Source organism: Phoxinus phoxinus, assembly GCF_949152265.1.
Source record: "Phoxinus phoxinus genome assembly, chromosome: 5".
Classification (NCBI taxonomy): Eukaryota; Metazoa; Chordata; class Actinopteri; order Cypriniformes; family Leuciscidae; genus Phoxinus; species Phoxinus phoxinus.
Genome location: NC_136880.1, coordinates 1,132,501 through 1,152,500, shown reverse-complemented (window position 1 = coordinate 1,152,500; position 20,000 = coordinate 1,132,501). Strand labels below are relative to the sequence as shown.

Genomic DNA, 20,000 nt, shown 5'->3' with positions numbered 1-20,000 from the left:
CTCAGCAAGTCTCTTATTCTCAGCCACAAGTGCTATGCTGACTCCCAGAGTGCATTGCAGCATGAATAAATCAAGCAGCTGCTTTGTTTTACTACTTTCAGGCTTTATTTGACTGCAAACAAAACCATTATAGTGAATCAACATCAATTTATAAAGATTTTTACTTATGTGATTTTCTCTCAACAGTTTTAGTTTCACTGATAATTGACCAGTCAAGATGACTTTGGACACGAGTGAGCGCAAGTACAGAGCAAGACGCCTGCCGTTATGTGCGAGCATACACTCATTAAAGAGTAGGCGGAAGACAACGGAGACGACCTGCTACTTTCTGGACAGAACCTCCGACCACTTTGGTCACACAGTGATGACTAATCAAGAGCAGTTCATCATTCCTCAATGAACCCATGCTTTGAACAAACAGTTGTGTGTATAAAGTTTCTTTTCTTTTTTACATAATTTCATATTTCTATATTCAGAATTTTAGATTACATTATTTTTTTGAATCTCATAGCACTATTTATGCAACTGTAATTTCAGTGAAATACATCTAAATGCTGCTGGGATGTGTTGATTCTGCTTTATTTGATTGGTAACAGCCAATGAACATCAGTCAGTGTGCCAACAGCAGCCTCGACACACTTGTATTCCCTATCGCACATTCTAGTAATCAATACTCATCACAAATTAGGTATCATTCAAAAATCATCAGGTGAAAACCGACTTGAGATTGCATATTGCATTACCGTGGAAAGGTAGTTTTCTAATGGTGATGAAACGTGTATCGCTGGAGAGGTCTGAGACTGAGGTTCAATACTAGATCACGGTTTAGTGCCAGAAGTGATGCTGTGTCAGAAGTGTGTTGATGCGTGACAGGAGACTGTGGGGTTTTGGGACAGCGCCTAGAAGTCACAGGAACCTTTAGTGATATCAACTGCAAAATGTTGTGATATCAACTTGGTTAGACATGTGACTTTGATTTTATAGCAATTTTAGACTCAAAAATTGTAATGTTGAATTTCAAAATATATATTTAGTATAATATATATATATTTTTAGTTCAATACATTTTCTTTACCATAAACTTAAACTTCTATAACTTTTTAAGTTTAATTTTAAATCTGTATTCCAAAGCATTAATGATAGGGATGCACTGATATGAACATACATCGGCCGATACCGATAACTCTTTATATTTGAAAGCCGATAACCGATATATTGGCAGATAAATCTAAATCCAAATTTTTATATAATTTTTGAGAGCCTGATCACAAAAACAAGTCTCACCATTAAAGCCATGTCCCAAACACACAATTATAATGTTCTCATTATAACGTCATGTAGCCGATATGACAGACTTGACTGTATTTTCCTTTTCTAAACTGATTTCAATCATATTTCAAGCAATTCAAAAGCATCATGTTGATCAGTGCGCATCTGAAGCGTCTCAGTGCGCATCTGAAGCGTCTCAGCTGAAGGAAATAATACATTATTTATCGGCTTTAACACATAGGCCAAAAAACCAGGCCGATACCGATAACATTACAAATGAACTTATATCTGCCGATACCGATATGGTGACCGAGACATATGTGCATCCCTAGAATAGAGTGCAACAATCCTGACTAAAAAACTATTTATCCTCAGCAGGGGAAGCATGTCAGATCTATCAGCTGTATGGAGTGTGTACTGTGTATGAGCGCGCACACACACACACACACACCTCTCCAGTCTCTGCAGGGCGAGCGCCAGCGTCTTCTGCAGCTCGTCGATGATGCGGCTGGACGGGTGAGCGGAGCCGAACTGCAGCGGGTGCCCGTACGGCCCGAACGACGAGGAGGAGGAGGAGTACATCAGCAGCTTCTGTGGAGGAAGAGGAGGAGACGGCTTTCCCTGCAGACACGGGTCTGGACACAACACACACACACACACATCAGCATTATGCTCCTGATAAATGATTTGTTATTAAAGCATTAACATTCACAATCCACAGTTAATTTAACATAAAAGCACACATGGCTTGCCATGACTGAATGCGCGCTCCCTTAATAATTCCTAAAAGCTGACATCAGTTCATCGCGATCTCACACATCTCTGTTATTATCAGTGAAGCTGCCTGCATAATGAATCTTTCATAATATCTTTTATAATCCGTGGATTTGCCAGAAGCAGAATCAGCACTGAACAGAAAGTCCGTTTTGAGCGGTGTGAGGGGATTCTGTCTTAAATGCTTCTGATTGGCCATTGCGGTCCAGAAATCAACACATATGTCTGTGATTGGCTACATCGCTCAACGCTGCAAACATGTTACAAATAGAAACTCTGGCCTGTAAATCGTCTCTATTTTGTTTTAGTTCTTCTTGTTGCTTTTCTGCAACAGATGAATAACAATTTATTAGTTTTTATAAGTTTTATTCATATATATTTATATTTAATCTAGTGATGCACCGAAATGAAAATTCTGGGCCGAAACCGATACCGGAAATTTAGGATGCACTTGGCCGAAAACCGAAACTGAAGCCGAAAATGGCTTCTTTTAAAAACTTTAATATATATTTATTTATATTGCTTAATTTTTAATGGATCTGAAATGAAAAATCACAAACCAATAGAATAATCATCAAACTTTTATTACCACTAACAGTTACATAACAAAACCTAAAATATTTTATATATTATATATATTTTATATTGCATGCGCTTCACGAGGCACACGCACGCGGTCTCTTGCTCTCTCTCCCTCTTTGCCGTGCACGCGCTGCACAGTTTGGAGCACAGTCTCTGTCTCGCGGGCGCGCTCGCTCTAGATTCCGGAGATTTTAACTAATTCGCGGGCATCAGTGAGCCGCTATCAATATGCGGGAGACTCCCGGAACTTCTGGGAGACTTGGGATGTCTGTATTTCTATAGCCTACTGAAATAATATCGGCATTATAATTATTGATTTTTCATTCCGCTATTTTTTGGTGCCCTCTCAGCTCATGCGCATGGTGGGAGCGGCGGCGCTGGTTGTCCTCATCTGAAACTTTAAAATACTTCCATACCGCTGACATGCTCAATCTTTGCAGACGCGTACAAACAGCTCGACCGTGAGTGAAACCTGCTTGAGCACGGAGGGGAGGGGTGGGTGACGAGCATAGACAGTATATAAACGGTGACGAGTGACAGCTCGACCGTGAGTGAAACCCAAGCGCTTGCGCGGGGATGGGAGGGGCGCGGTTGACATTCATTTTCGGTTTACATTTTCGGCTGGCTTTTTTATTTCGGCCCGAAACCGATAATGCCATTTTCGGCCGAAATTTTCGGCGACCGAAATGTCGGTGCACCCCTAATTTAATCGTGTTATTCTCCCGCAGCCGCACACACAGAGTGAGTGCATTAGGCCATCACATCTAGTCCCGCGCCGCACGTCTCTAGATCACGGGCCGGCCCGAGTATAGCGGCGGGAAATATCGGCTCGGGAGAATCTGAGCTCTAAACAGGACAGAGTAACACGGCGGATATCGCTCATTTACATTTTTTATTAGTTAAGGCGGCCGCCTCAGTTCCAAAGTACTGCGGGAAATCCCGACATGGAATGGTTTTGATAAATCAGATCGTCAGGTCTATTGCAGGTCTATCGCCAGGACTATCGTCAGGTCTATCGCCAGGACTATCGTCAGGTCTATCGCCAGGACTATCGTCAGGACTATCGTCAGGTCTATCGCCAGGTCTATCGCCAGGACTGTCGTCAGGTCTATCGCCAGGTCTATCGCCAGGACTGTCGTCAGGTCTGTCGTCAGGTCTATCGCCGGGACTATCGTCGGGACTATCGCCAGGACTATCGCCAGGACTGTCGTCAGGTCTGTCGTCAGGTCTGTCGTCAGGTCTATCGCCAGGTCTATCGCCAGGACTGTCGTCAGGTCTGTCGTCAGGACTATCGTCAAGTCTGTCGTCAGGTCTATCGCCGGGACTTTCGTCGGGACTATCGCCAGGACTATCGCCAGGTCTATCGCCAGGACTATCGTCAGGTCTGTCGTCAGGTCTGTCGTCAGGTCTGTCGTCAGGTCTATCGCCAGGTCTATCGCCAGGACTGTCGTCAGGTCTGTCGTCAGGACTATCGTCAGGTCTATCGCCAGGTCTATCGCCAGGACTATCGTCAGGACTATCGTCAGGTCTGTCGTCAGGTCTATCGCCAGGACTATCGTCAGGACTATCGTCAGGTCTGTCGCCAGGTCTATCGCCAGGACTATCGTCAGGTCTATCGCCAGGTCTATCGCCAGGTCTATCGCCAGGTCTGTCGTCAGGTCTATCGCCAGGACTATCGTCAGGACTATCGTCAGGTCTATCGTCAGGACTATCGTCAGGTCTGTCGCCAGGACTATCGCCAGGACTATCGTCAGGTCTATCGCCAGGTCTATCGTCAGGACTGTCGCCAGGACTGTCGCCAGGACTATCGTCAGGACTGTCGCCAGGACTATCGTCAGGTCTGTCGCCAGGACTATCGTCAGGACTGTCGTCAGGTCTATCGTCAGGACTATCGTCAGGTCTATCGCCAGGTCTATCGTCAGGTCTATCGCCAGGACTATCGTCAGGTCTATCGCCAGGACTATCGTCAGGTCTATCGCCAGGTCTATCGTCAGGTCTGTCGTCAGGTCTGTCGCCAGGACTATCGTCAGCTCTATCGCCAGGACTATCGTCAGGACTATCGTCAGGTCTATCGCCAGGTCTATCGTCAGGACTGTCGTCAGGTCTGTCGTCAGGTCTATAGCCAGGACTGTCGCCAGGTCTGTCGTCAGGTCTATAGCCAGGACTATCGTCAGGTCTGTCGTCAGGTCTATAGCCAGGACTGTCGCCAGGTCTGTCGTCAGGTCTGTCGCCAGGACTATCGTCAGGACTATCGTCAGCTCTATCGCCAGGACTATCGTCAGGATTATCGTCAGGTCTGTCGTCAGGTCTGTCGTCAGGTCTATAGCCAGGACTGTCGCCAGGTCTGTCGTCAGGTCTATAGCCAGGACTATCGTCAGGTCTATCGTCAGGTCTATCGCCAGGACTGTCGCCAGGTCTATCGCCAGGACTATCGTCAGGTCTGTCGCCAGGACTGTCGTCAGGTCTGTCGTCAGGTCTGTCGTCAGGTCTATCGCCAGGACTGTCGCCAGGTCTATCGCCAAGACTGTCGTCAGGTCTATCGCCAGGACTGTCGTCAGGTCTGTCGTCAGGTCTGTCGTCAGGTCTGTCGTCAGGTCTGTCGCCAGGACTGTCTATCGTCAGGTCTATCGTCAGGTCTATCGTCAGGTCTATCGTCAGGACTGTCGTCAGGACTATCGCCAGGACTATCGCCAGGACTATCGTCAGGACTATCGTCAGGTCTATCGTCAGGTCTATCGCCAGGACTATCGTCAGGTCTATCGCCAGGTCTATCGCCAGGACTGTCGTCAGGTCTATCGCCAGGTCTATCGCCAGGACTGTCGTCAGGACTGTCGTCAGGTCTGTCGTCAGGACTATCGTCAGGTCTATCGCCAGGTCTATCGCCAGGACTATCGTCAGGACTGTCGTCAGGACTGTCGTCAGGTCTGTCGTCAGGTCTATCGCCAGGACTATCGTCAGGACTATCGTCAGGTCTGTCGCCAGGTCTATCGCCAGGACTATCGTCAGGTCTATCGCCAGGACTATCGTAAGGTCTATCGCCAGGTCTATCGCCAGGTCTATCGCCAGGACTATCGTCGGGACTATCGCCAGGACTATCGCCAGGTCTATCGCCAGGACTATCGTCAGGTCTGTCGTCAGGTCTATCGCCAGGTCTATCGCCAGGACTGTCGCCAGGTCTGTCGTCAGGACTATCGTCAGGTCTGTCGTCAGGTCTATCGCCAGGACTGTCGTCAGGACTGTCGTCAGGTCTGTCGTCAGGACTATCGTCAGGTCTATCGCCAGGTCTATCGCCAGGACTATCGTCAGGACTGTCGTCAGGACTGTCGTCAGGTCTGTCGTCAGGTCTATCGCCAGGACTATCGTCAGGACTATCGTCAGGTCTGTCGCCAGGTCTATCGCCAGGACTATCGTCAGGTCTATCGCCAGGACTATCGTAAGGTCTATCGCCAGGTCTATCGCCAGGTCTATCGCCAGGACTATCGTCAGGTCTATCGCCAGGTCTATCGTCAGGACTGTCGTCAGGTCTGTCGTCAGGTCTATAGCCAGGACTGTCGCCAGGTCTGTCGTCAGGTCTATAGCCAGGACTATCGTCAGGTCTGTCGTCAGGTCTATAGCCAGGACTGTCGCCAGGTCTGTCGTCAGGTCTGTCGCCAGGACTATCGTCAGGACTATCGTCAGCTCTATCGCCAGGACTATCGTCAGGATTATCGTCAGGTCTGTCGTCAGGTCTGTCGTCAGGTCTATAGCCAGGACTGTCGCCAGGTCTGTCGTCAGGTCTATAGCCAGGACTATCGTCAGGTCTATCGTCAGGTCTATCGCCAGGACTGTCGCCAGGTCTATCGCCAGGACTATCGTCAGGTCTGTCGCCAGGACTGTCGTCAGGTCTGTCGTCAGGTCTGTCGTCAGGTCTATCGCCAGGACTGTCGCCAGGTCTATCGCCAAGACTGTCGTCAGGTCTATCGCCAGGACTGTCGTCAGGTCTGTCGTCAGGTCTGACGTCAGGTCTATCGCCAGGTCTATCGCCAAGACTGTCGCCAGGTCTATCGCCAAGACTGTCGTCAGGTCTATCGCCAGGACTGTCGTCAGGTCTGTCGTCAGGTCTGTCGTCAGGTCTGTCGTCAGGTCTGTCGTCAGGTCTGTCGTCAGGTCTGTCGTCAGGTCTGTCGTCAGGTCTGTCGTCAGGTCTGTCGTCAGGTCTGTCGCCAGGACTGTCTATCGTCAGGTCTATCGTCAGGTCTATCGTCAGGACTGTTGTCAGGACTATCGCCAGGACTATCGCCAGGACTATCGTCAGGACTATCGTCAGGTCTATCGCCAGGACTATCGTCAGGTCTATCGCCAGGACTATCGTCAGGTCTATCGCCAGGTCTATCGCCAGGTCTATCGCCAGGACTGTCGTCAGGTCTGTCGTCAGGTCTATCGCCGGGACTATCGCCGGGACTATCGTCGGGACTATCGCCAGGACTATCGCCAGGTCTGTCGTCAGGTCTGTCGTCAGGTCTATCGCCAGGTCTATCGCCAGGACTGTCGTCAGGTCTGTCGTCAGGACTATCGTCAAGTCTGTCGTCAGGTCTATCGCCGGGACTATCGTCGGGACTATCGCCAGGACTATCGCCAGGTCTATCGCCAGGACTATCGTCAGGTCTGTCGTCAGGTCTGTCGTCAGGTCTATCGCCAGGTCTATCGCCAGGACTGTCGCCAGGTCTGTCGTCAGGACTATCGTCAGGTCTGTCGTCAGGTCTATCGCCAGGACTGTCGTCAGGTCTGTCGTCAGGACTATCGTCAGGTCTATCGCCAGGTCTATCGCCAGGACTATCGTCAGGACTGTCGTCAGGACTGTCGTCAGGTCTGTCGTCAGGTCTATCGCCAGGACTATCGTCAGGACTATCGTCAGGTCTGTCGCCAGGTCTATCGCCAGGACTATCGTCAGGTCTATCGCCAGGACTATCGTAAGGTCTATCGCCAGGTCTATCGCCAGGACTATCGCCAGGTCTATCGCCAGGTCTATCGCCAGGTCTATCGCCAGGACTATCGCCAGGTCTATCGCCAGGACTATCGCCAGGACTATCGTCAGGTCTATCGCCAGGACTATCGCCAGGACTATCGTCAGGTCTATCGTCAGGTCTATCGTCAGGACTATCGTCAGGTCTATCGTCAGGTCACCAGGACTATCGCCAGGACTATCGTCAGGACTGTCGCCAGGACTGTCGTCAGGACTGTCGCCAGGACTGTCGTCAGGACTGTCGCCAGGACTGTCGTCAGGACTGTCGCCAGGACTGTCGTCAGGACTGTCGCCAGGACTGTCGTCAGGACTGTCGCCAGGACTGTCGCCAGGACTGTCGCCAGGACTGTCGCCAGGACTATCGCCAGGACTGTCGTCAGGACTATCGCCAGGACTGTCGCCAGGTCTATCGCTAGGACTGTCGCCAGGACTGTCGCCAGGTCTATCGTCAGGACTATCGTCAGGACTATCGCCAGGTCTATCGCCAGGACCACTGATGGGCAGTAATGCGTTAGAAGTAACGCGTTACTGTAATCACATTACTTTTTTTTAAGTAACGAGTAAAGTAAGGGATTACAATTGCAAAAACAGTAATTAGATTACTATTACTTTCCCGTAAGGAGGCTGCGTTACTGTGATTTTGTTTCGTTAGACTGTCTCGTGAGTCGTGGCTTAATTTGAGCCGGAACACGCCCGACGTTGGATACGGAACCTTTTTTATTGGATCCGGCACCTCCTATGTCACTATGGAAAATTAATCGCCTAAATAAAAAAAATAAAAAAATACTATGTGTAGCCTAGTGTTCAATGTTGTTATCGATAGAGCTGCACAAATGGGGTATTATTTCATCCGCAACCGCATCACAAAACTCATCATCCGTAAATGCTGATGCGAGCCGCAAGAAAGCCTGTTCTAGAAAGGATGCAGCAAAGATATTTAATGCTAATGTATGAGACATCGGCCTACGCTGAGTTTCATTTATTTATGAGGTGCGTGCTCTAGTTAACAATGAAAGTGAAAGTGAAAGCGGCACGCCGGCTCCTCCATGTCACGGTTATTATATTGTCTGCTATATTTGCCTTGTATTTGTTAAATACATGCAAATGGTTGATGAAACATTTATTAAAATAAGATGCAATTGAATTTATACATAACGAAATTCACTTTAAAGAAAGGCTTTTAACAATGCAATGCAAGTGAATGTGGCGCACTTAACACAAATGTTAATAATTTGGAATACAGTCATGAGAGACTTTCATTTTAATTATTTTATTGCTGTATTTTATTTACATCAAATCGAATAGAGGATTTTACAAAAAATAATGTGCATTTTATATGCTGGAATATGCAGAAATATAAGTTAACAGAAGAAGGACTTTGTGTATTTCGTTAAAATATGGTGGAATGTGCAGAAATTGGTTAAATGTTCAACAATTTTCTTCAAGTCTGAGACTGTTGCATTTAATTTAATTTTTGGTTGATGCAATGTGCATAAAGTTAAAATATTGAAACTAATAAAACAAGTTTTAAAAAAAGAGAATGTTTCATTTAATTCAATTTTAGATGATGGAATATGCAGAAAGAATATAATTAGGCTGAAAGGTCTGCTTTGTATTCAGGTCGTGCATCATGTTTTTGAAGTAAAGTAACTAGTAAAGTAACTAGTAAAGTAACTAATTACTTTTGAAAATAAGTAATCAGTAAAGTAACTGGATTACTTTCTTGGAGAAGTAATCAGTAATCAGTAACTAATTACTATTTCCAAGTAACTTGACCAACACTGGCCAGGACTATCGCCAGGTCTATCGCCAGGTCTATCGCCAGGACTTCACCTCACACGCGTGAAGCTCATCAGATACAGTAAACACAAACCTACACAAGCTTGGGTATCAGGATCGCATAATTAACTGGTTAATCGTTACACGACAGGAAGCATTTTGGCCGATTAATACTATCAGTTAAAAAGTAATTTAAGAAAATTAATAGATATTTTGCAAACATTTCCTGCATGTTTAAAAATACGCTACACAATATATACACATATGAACGTTTTTGAGAGAAAATCCCTGATAAATTGCATACAAGTAAATAATGTGAAATGTTTACAAACATTAAACAGGAGAGTTTGTTTATAACCTGTGCTGTGATTGGTCAGTCAGGAGAAGGTCTGTCTCACTTGTGCTGTGATTGGTCAGTCTGTGTCTCACCTGTGCTGTGATTGGTCAGTCTGGAGAAGGTGTGTGTCTCACTTGTGCTGTGATTGGTCAGTCTGGAGAAAGTGTGTGTCTCACCTGTGCTGAGATTGGTCAGTCTATGTCTCACCTGTGCTGTGATTGGTCAGTCTGTGTCTAACCTGTGCTGTGATTGGTACGTCTGTGTCTAACCTGTGCTGTGATTGGTCAGTCTGTGTCTAACCTGTGCTGTGATTGGTCAGTTTGTGTCTCACCTGTGCTGTGATTGGTACGTCTGTGTCTCACCTGTGCTGTGATTGGTCCGTCTGTGTCTCACCTGTGCTGTGATTGGTCAGTCTGGAGAAGGTGTGTGTCTCACCTGTGCTGTGATTGGTCAGTCTGGAGAAGGTGTGAGTCTCACCTGTGCTGTGATTGGTCAGTCTGGAGAAGGGTTTGGGCGGCAGGGCGGGGGGCTGTTTGTGGATGAGCTGAGGTTTGGCGGGGGGTTCCTGAAGGTCACCATGGAAGGTGAGGTTTTTTTTGGGAGGAAGCGTTAGAGACTTGAGTGTGTTGTCCTGAGCACAGACTCCTCCATCCAGAGCCGAGCGGAAGTCCACTGAGAGCAGAGAACAGACACAGAGTTTCAGCGCACGAGGAGCTAATGTCCTGCTAACTGTGAGCCGCACGCAGCAGAACAAAGCCCATTATTCAGCTCATGAAGCGCTTCATTATCTCAGCTAAGCTCATTAAAAAGAGCCGTTAGCTTTCATTATCTGACACAGTGAGGTACAAACACACTCATCACACATGACTTTTATTACAGGACAGTGTGAGTTCACACTAACCATAATCCCTTTGACTAATATTTCTACAATCACAGCATTGGATATAGGTTTTGTAATATCAGATCCACCAATAAAAGGGACACAATAAATAATAAGAGTGTTGATGAGACAGACAGACACACACGCGCACACACACACACACACGCTGCCGCTGTCAATTCTTTTAGTAATCGAGTATTCTACAGATTATTCCATCGATTATTCGAGCAATCGGATTTTTTAAAATGTGGTAATAAAAATAGATAATAAACAACAGCCTTTAAAATGACGTAAAATACAAATATATAATAACAAGCAAAAATAATAGGTTCAAATAAAGTATCAAAGTAATCATATGGGTTTTATTGAACAACACCGGTAAAATACACCATGTAAAGTAAATGATATAAACGAATATAAACATAACTTATGTCCGCTGTTCTCCGTGAGCATCGCTGTAGACTCGGAGTGCGGAGAGGAAGTGGCGCACATCAACAACTCTACTGACCGTAGTCAGAACACAACACAATGAACAACTGTTCTGACTCTCACACTCTCCAAAACCTTCTCTTCTCTTCACTCAACTGAGACGTCCCTGCTCTCGGTTATTGAGGCTCTGAGACTGGCAACAGCAGCTTCCAAGTCCTCAGTTCTCATCCTGCTGGATCTGCTGCGTTTGACACAGTTAACCACCAGATCCGCCTGTCAATCCTCAAGACGAAGGGCATCTCGGGAACCGCACCACAATCTGAGGTGTTGTGGAGGGGTGAGGTGTCTAAGCCCCAACATCTAGCTACTGGAGTGCCTCAGGGCTCAGTGCTGGGACCGCTTCTCTTCTCCATCTACATGACATCACTAGGATCTTTGATTCAGAAACATGGCTTTTCCTACCACTGCTACGCTGACGACACACAACTCTACCTCTCACTCCAGCCTGATGATCCGGCGGTAGATGATCGCATCTCAGCCTGCTGACTGACATTTATTACTAGATGAAGGACCATCACCTTCAACTCAACCTTGCGAGGACAGAGATGACAACTGCTCATGGTCTCAGAAGTGCTTGTTCTGTCCAGACTGGACTATTGTAATGCTCTTTTGGCTGGTCTCCCAGCATCTGTCAAACCTCTGCAACTGATCCAGAAGCTGCAGCAAGAGTGTGTTTATCGAGCCGAAGAGACGCACGTCACTCCTCTCCTCATAATCCCGCACTGGTTGCCAATTTACACTCGCATCAGATTCAAGGCACTGATGTTTTCCTTCAGAACAACCACTAGCTCTGCTCCCCTATACCTAAACTCACTACTCCAGACGATGTGTCCTCCAGAAGCTTGTGTTCTGCAGGTGAACGGTGTGCCGTCTTCTCAAAGAGGCACAGAATCTCTTTCACGGACCTTCACCTGGACTGCTCCCTGCTGGTGGACTCCCTGCCCAACTCAACCAAGCACAGTCTTTAGCCATTTTCAAGAAACTCTTCAATACATCTTTTTCATCAGCACGGTGTAATAATGCGGTTCATGGATTCTCGTCTGTGGAATGCACCACTTCCGGTATTTTGCCGGTTACTCGACACGGGTGAATTGAAATCAAGGATTTTTAAAAATCGAATACTCTACTTTAATCAAGGAATCGTGACAGCCCTAACACACACACAGGTCCACTGTCGGTCAGGGATGTCTGATGTCCGCTCGCTCACACACACACACACACACTAGGGCTGAACGATACATCGAATTTTCATCGTCATCGCGATATGAACTCCCGCGATGAACACATCGCAACAGACAGCCTGACACGATGAATAATGCCTGGTTCAGATTAGCACTACACGTTTTTGACTCCTAATATCTTGTCGTGGACAAGAAACATGTCAGACTACACGTTGCTTTCCGACCAGTCATCGCGTGCTGTCACACACACACATTCACTCGCAAACATTCACTCGCACGCACAGACACACAAACACACACACTCACTGTATAAACATGCTATAGTCTTTCTGTCGTGAAGCATCGCAGACGCGACGTAGGTTGTCGCCCACTATGACACACTATACGAGATGAAACGTTGCCGTTATTACGAATCTCCACGACACCCATACGTCAAACGGATCGTGCCAAAATCGCGCTAAAATCGTGTATTCTGAACCAGGCAGGTAATAAACGTTTGACCTATCACGCAAAGAACCTATTAAAGCACTAAGACATGGGAACAGTATAGTTAACAATCACATTTATCGCAAGTCATATCGTCATCGCAATATTAAACAATGTTATCGCACATCGCAGCTTTTCCTCATATCGTGCAGCCCTAACCGACACACACACACACACACACACACACACACACACACACACACACACACACACACACACACACACACACACACACACACACACACACACACACACACACACACACACACACACACACACACACACACAGTCGGTCAGGGATGTCTGATGTCCGCTCGCTCACACACACACACACACACACACACACACACACACACACTCACCGGTCCGCTGTCGGTCAGGGATGTCGGATGTCCGCTCACAGTCTGATCCTGAGGGATTGTTCTGCATCAGTCCCGGGACCCTGGAGTCTGACGAGCACAAACACTTTCCTGAGCTCAGCTTTAGGCCGGCTCCACAGACAGGGCTCAGATCAGGCCTTCTCAGTGCAATAAGGACACCTAAGCAGCTTTTATAAACGGCCTTAGAAAAAACAGCACTGTGTGCATCTCGAGATGTTAGTAGGACTTTTACATAAAGAACTCATCATTTAGAGATAAATGTCCATTTCTACCCTGAATTAGGCTCTATGATTTAAAGGGGCGTGTCTCCTTTAAGAGCTCAACCTCTGCTGTGATTGGCTAACATCTTTGCATATTAAATAATTATTACATGAGGAACTCCAGCAATAGAGACAGAGCACATTTAGGCCACGCCCACACTGGGGGGGGGGGGGGGGCAATTCAACCGTCTCCATTGACTTTGTATTGTGTGAAGCTGCATGCTTGTATTTTCTGACTTATAACAAAAACAAAATGTAGCAAGCTGTCGACCCCAAACAACGAGCGTTTAAGGAGACAGAAGTGGATACAGGCAATAAGACGTGAAGCATCAGCAGGAAGAATGGGTAAATTGTGGGATCCTGACACTCAGTGTGCACTAAAAATACACTAAGGCCGTGTGTCCACCAAAGCGTTTTTAGCCTTCGGCGCTCGGCTGGAAACGCTAGGCGCTCGGTACAATGTAATGTATTTGCTCTTGTTTTAAATTATTTTGTTCTGTTATTGTGCGTGTTGTTGTCGTCTGTTGACGTTGTACAAGCAGAATGTGGCGGTTGGTCTGTGTGGTATTAGCCCCGCCCCTCCTCCACTGTGATTGGACGGCTGGGTAAAAAGTGACAGTGATGAGCGCTGCGTTTTACCCAAAGTTGAACATTCTTCAACTCTCGACCGGTAAAAAAACACTGAGCGCTCAGCGCCTCGTGACGCTCATGGCTCCCATTGAAAACAATTGGAAAAATACACCAGCCGCGTGAAAAACTCTTTGGTGGACGCACAGCCTAAGTGTGCAGTAAACATTTGGTCACTGGTAAGTCAAATATCCAGATGTCAGTTGTATATATTATATTTCTGTAAGCTAAGCTATTCTATTCAGCTCTGAGGCCTGCAGGTCCCGGCCCGGCGACTGACCTGTCTGGAAGATCTCCTTCAGCACGCCTCTCTGGATCAGCTCGTCCCGGCTCTGGCGCGCACACATCTTCCTCTCCAGCGCTGGGAACACAGATGAAGAGCGAGAGGTGAGGAGCAGCTCAGTGTGGTTACCCAGACTCCTCGGGTCCCGCGTGCGGCTCACTAGCAGACCGTTCTCATCTGCTGGACCACAAACACTCAACAGCTCAGGAACACTGCACGCCAACGGGCGGATCTAGAGTCAGTGTGGCGCGTGAGATTTCATCTACACTCATCAATAGGCCATCAAGTTATTATTTACATATTCTCTCTAAAGGATCATCTGAGGCTTTAATAAGCAGATGTTCCGCAGCTCCCGAACACTGACTGGGATGCACTTATTCATCTGCCATTACTCAAATATCCTAATAAATGTCACAATGCAAACGGTTACCTAAAACTTATTCAGACACTTCAACATTCCTCACATCATCACAGTTTATTCGCTATAGTTTAGACAATGGTGATAAAATATGAGCAGAACTCAGTTGATATTTGACATAAAATATCATAATACAATAATATAAAACATAGTTGATATATATCCATCCTTCTGTTAGAGTGTCTCACACACACACACACACACACACACATGAATTATGTTGAATATCTGTCAGCTGGTAAATTGAACTACACAATTAGATAATACCAGTTTAGCTCAACCAGTGACCAAGCAATGCTTCATTGTGTTCAGTGTGTGTGTGAAAAGAGCATTAGCCGTTACAGACACACACTTCAGAGAACATGATCAGATCAAAGTGTCCCGATCAGTTCTGCTCATAAATGTCACTGGTAGTCCCTGTGTGAAGAGTTATTGGGTGTAATATGTCACAGTTTCCTGTATTGTGCTCTCCTCACTTACACACATGCACTATAGTGTCCTGCACACACTAGTGGAACATATCACACATTATATCTGGCGTCTGAATAACTTTTGGCTTCATTGTATGTTGATGGCTGTCTAGAGTCAATATGGGACGTGTGAGGTCATATGCTTTAATCTGATCAATAAAACACATGTATACTAGGGATGCAAATTATCGATTAATTCATTAATCATTAGTTGATTGACCTTATCGATCGATTAACTGATAACTGATAAGCGGCTATTTTCCTGAGAATGTACATTTCTCACGGTATCAATAGTGTCTTTAACATAAAAAGCTAAATATTGCTTATATACTGAACAAAAATGCATGTTATATTGCTCAGGGATGTCAATTTTCACAAATTCCCATGATCGATGGATGAATGTTTCGATGTCATTGATTATTTAATTATCAAATATAATGACTAGCCTACTATACGCGTGACCAGCGCCGCCTCAGACGCAGAGTGTGTGACTCTGGACGAGCTCTCCCTGAACACCGCACTGAACACGGCAACTAAACCCAATGCTTTCACAACCATTTCATACACCAGTGTTCTCATGTTATGTAATACGTCAGTCCCAAATTATTCATCGTTATTATTAGCCGTGCATTTCTGCTTGAGCTGCGCGCGCTGAATGAAGGCTAACGTTAAACTGGAGCACTAGTTTGCTAGCGCGTTATTTAACTCAAAGAAACGCATCCTATGTGAGATTAATCAGATATATTCAAAATAAACATAATATTACAAATTATTTCTGCACAAAATGACGCGAATGCACAAGTGGACTTGAACTGAGTTACGTGCCATTCATCAGAATGATCATGTTGTGGACGCGCTCTTCCTGGAGCGACACGGCAACTAAACCCAAATAATGCACAATGTTTTATTACAATATTGTCCTCTTTATAATGCTATGTAATATGACAGTCCTCGCAATAGTCATTATTAGTCGTGCAGTGCCGTTTGAGCTGAAGCTGATGACGCGCACTACAGCGTTCATTCAAGGGATGCATCCAATATACTGTAAGATAAATCAGATATAGATCGGCATACACACAATAAACACAATATTACAACTTACATTTGCACGAAATAAAAGGCTGCGAATGAACACACAAACTTAGTCATAATGAAGGTGTAAAATGGTCCCAAACAAAACGCGCTCACTTTGTTTCGTGGTTGAGCAGCGCGCGCGCATGAACCCGCTTAACCGATGATCGAGAAGTTATATCGATTAAATGTATAATCGACAATTAATCGATCGTCTATTAATCGTTGACATCCCTAATGCTAACATTTAAATATTCCGTCTGAAGGATAATTTGAGGGTTAATAAGCAGATGTTTTGGGGAATGACAGCGGGATTCGCTCATTCATCTGCCATTATTCATAAACATTTGCATAGAATCTGATTTGGCATTTTCCATTAATGATATACTTATCGTTTCTCAGTGTTGTGCTATCACAACTAAATCTGCATACGGTTTCATTTATTTCTCCTGATATTATATTGATGCCGCATCATCATCATCATCCAGTCGAACACACTGAGTTTACTGGGCTCCCATTGAGGATTAGAAGCGTTGTGTATGAATGTTCTCTGCAGCTTCAAAACGTTTTAAACATGTTTTCTCTAGGCATTAAAACGTAACATTCGATCCCATCATTCTTCATCATGGGGATGCTGCTTCTGACGGTTCTGAAACTATACATACATTTAAAAACAAACACCGGTGTATGGATAATGTTTTTGTTCTAATGCTTTAGAACATTAATAAATACCAAAATAAATGTTATATTGCTGTTACTGGAAGAATGCATGTTTATAACTGTACGGTTATAACCCTTTATAGCCGCTGAACCCAGACCAGTCCCTCAACTGATCAATAAGAGCACTTCCCCTGTCCCAGCAAACCCACGGGTCAACACGACCGCCACCAGCACTTCCACTGACACCAGCGGGAACAACAGCTCTCACTAAGGTCCTCTGCAGAGGTAAGTGTTCAGAGATATCAGACCTCACGAGACGTGCTTCTCCTAAAGCATGATGCAGTACCAGACACACGACCCTTCGTCAGCTACGCCTCCATACACATGTTTTCCTGCTCGGTTTGGGATATCCCATTAAAGAAAATAGCTGGATGGAAACACCAAGATGCACATAATAAACGTACGTGATTAACTGGGCAGATCATTTCTTCATCCAGTAAGAAGACATGCTCTGAGGAACACGTGACTTCAGTTCTCGGTGGAAAGCATCATGGTTTGGTATGATTGCCTCCAGAAGCGTCTCGCACGATTGCGTTCCCAAACAGACGCTACTCATTTGCAGCAGCTCCGATCGGTATCAGCCGATAATCACATTCTTCGACTCGATCGACAGACACTAAATTTCGCCAATCTCACGAGCTGATCGCAATTTGCTGACGTAGAACCGTAAACAGTCGCCGCTGACGCCACATGTAAACTGTAAAAAGGCTTTTGCTCCATTTTCTGCTTTGTAACTTCAGGCTGTCTGGATTTAATCGAGCCACACACAACATGATGATGAGGAGATCTTGAGAAAATCCTCAGAGTGACACTGACTTGCTGCTTCGCTAAAGCAATGGGACTTCTGGGATCTAATTGTGTCAATGTAAACTAGATCTTGGGTATAGTATCATAGGGTTGCCTAGCGATTATCACAGAATTGCTGTATCGTGATCGTATCGCTATCGTGAGGTACCCTGTGATTCCCACCCCTACTTAAGAAATATGCTTGTGTTCTTGCCAGATGCAGCAGTTTGCAGATGTTCTCTAAACCCAATATTTTGCATGATTGACAGCTTTCCTGTAGCTCAATCAATTACACTAGCAACACCAAAGGTCATGGGTTCAATTCCCAGTGAACTGATCAAATGTACACCTTGGATGCAATGCAAGTCGCTTCGGATACACGCGTCTGTCCCGTTGGATTATTGGTGTTAGGGCTGAACGATACATCGAATTTTCATCGTCATCGCGATATGAACTCCCGCGATGAACACATCGCAACAGACAGCCTGACACGATGAATAATGCCTGGCTCAGATTAGCACTAACTTACACGTTTTTGACTCCTAAAATCGTGGACAAGAAACATGTCAGACAACACGTTGCTTTCCGACCAGTCATCGCGTGCCGTCACACACACACATTCACTCGCAAACATTCACTCACACGCACAGACACACAAACACACACACTCACTGTCCCTCGCTCACTCACTCACGCACGCACGCACGCACACACACACACACTCACTGTCCCTCGCTCACTCACTCACGCACGCACGCACACACACACACACACACACACGCTCACTGGTGCGCGCACAGTCGCACACACACACTCACTGTTGCACTCACTCACGTCTCGCTCACATATTCAACCCGTCGTGGAGGACCGTTAAAGAATTAAACATGCTATAGTCTTTCTGTCGCGAAGCATCGCAGCCGCGACGTAGGTTGTCGCCCACTATGACACACTATACGAGATGAAACGATCGAATCTTGCGTCCGGACGCCCGTTGTCGTTATTACGAATCTCCACGACACCCATACGTCAAACGGATCGTGCCAAAATCGTGTAGCCTATTCTGAACCAGGCAGGTAATAAACGTTTGACCTATCACGCAAAGAACCTGTTAAAGCACTAAGACATGGGAACAGTATAGTTAACAATCACATTTATCGCAAGTCATATCGTCATCGCAATATTAAACAATGTTATCGCACATCGCAGCTTTTCCTCATATCGTGCAGCCCTAATTGGTGTATTTCGGTTTTAATACAGAATGTCTAGAAGAAAAGAGAAGTGTTTACCTGTGGACCTCTGCTTGAAGGTCTCGCTCTTGTTCTTCCTCCACTTCCAGGGCTTGAAGAGGCGTCCCAGCGTGGAGAACTTGCTCCGGCAGTGTCCGGGCGGCACCAGGGACTCGGAGCGCATGGAGGACAGCTTCTCCACCTCTTCTGCTGTGGGGGAACACACACACACACGGTTAAACTGGGGGAACACACACACACACTGTCAAACTGGAGGAACACACACACACACGGTCAAACTGGAGGAACACACACACACACGGTCAAACTGGAGGAACACACACACACACGGTCAAACTGGAGGAACACACACACACGGTCAAACTGCAACTGGAGGAACACACACACACACGGTCAAACTGGAGGAACACACACACACGGTCAAACTGCAACTGGAGGAACACACACACACACGGTCAAACTGGAGGAACACACACACACACGGTCAAACTGCAACTGGAGGAACACACACACACACGGTCAAACTGCAACTGGAGGAACACACACACACACACACACACACACACGGTCAAACTGCAACTGGGGGAACACACACACACACACACACTGTCAAACTGGAGGAACACACACACACACGGTCAAACTGGAGGAACACACACACACGGTCAAACTGCAACTGGAGGAACACACACACACACACACGGTCAAACTGCAATGGGGGAACACACACACACGGTCAAACTGCAACTGGGGGAACACACACACACACTCAACTAGGGGAACGCGGGCTCAAACTGGGGGAACGCGGGCTCAAACTGGGGGAACGCGGGCTCAAACTGGAGCATTCACTGGAAGTGCTTAAACTGAAGAAGTAGGTCAAACACAGTCCCTCCTGACACACACACACACACTTCTAGAAGAGCAGACAGCATCAGTGTGTGACGCGAGCGGGGTCATGT

The 20,000-nt window shown here is 46.3% G+C and overlaps 1 protein-coding gene across 9 annotated transcripts in view; it reads right to left on the bottom strand.

The window, feature by feature from the left end:
• LOC306998008 (phosphatase and actin regulator 1) overlaps positions 1-20,000 on the bottom strand; it is a 99,682-nt gene that overhangs the window by 36,977 nt on the left and 42,705 nt on the right. For 3 of the 9 annotated variants that reach the window (XR_013797490.1, XM_079611718.1, XM_079611714.1), the window contains exons 2-6: positions 19,081-19,230; positions 14,327-14,407; positions 13,142-13,228; positions 10,221-10,415; positions 1,721-1,904 (exon numbers count right to left, since the gene is read on the bottom strand). Coding sequence is in view for 7 of the 9 variants with exons in the window: in XM_079611718.1 (XP_079467844.1) it covers positions 1,721-1,904; positions 10,221-10,415; positions 13,142-13,228; positions 14,327-14,407; positions 19,081-19,230 (697 nt within the window). In the remaining 2 variants the exon portion in view is untranslated. Of the gene's footprint in view, positions 1-1,720; positions 1,905-10,220; positions 10,416-13,141; positions 13,229-14,326; positions 14,507-19,080; positions 19,231-20,000 lie in introns of all 9 variants that reach the window. The other 6 variants (XR_013797489.1, XM_079611715.1, XM_079611716.1 and 3 more) reach the window with 3 other exon arrangements.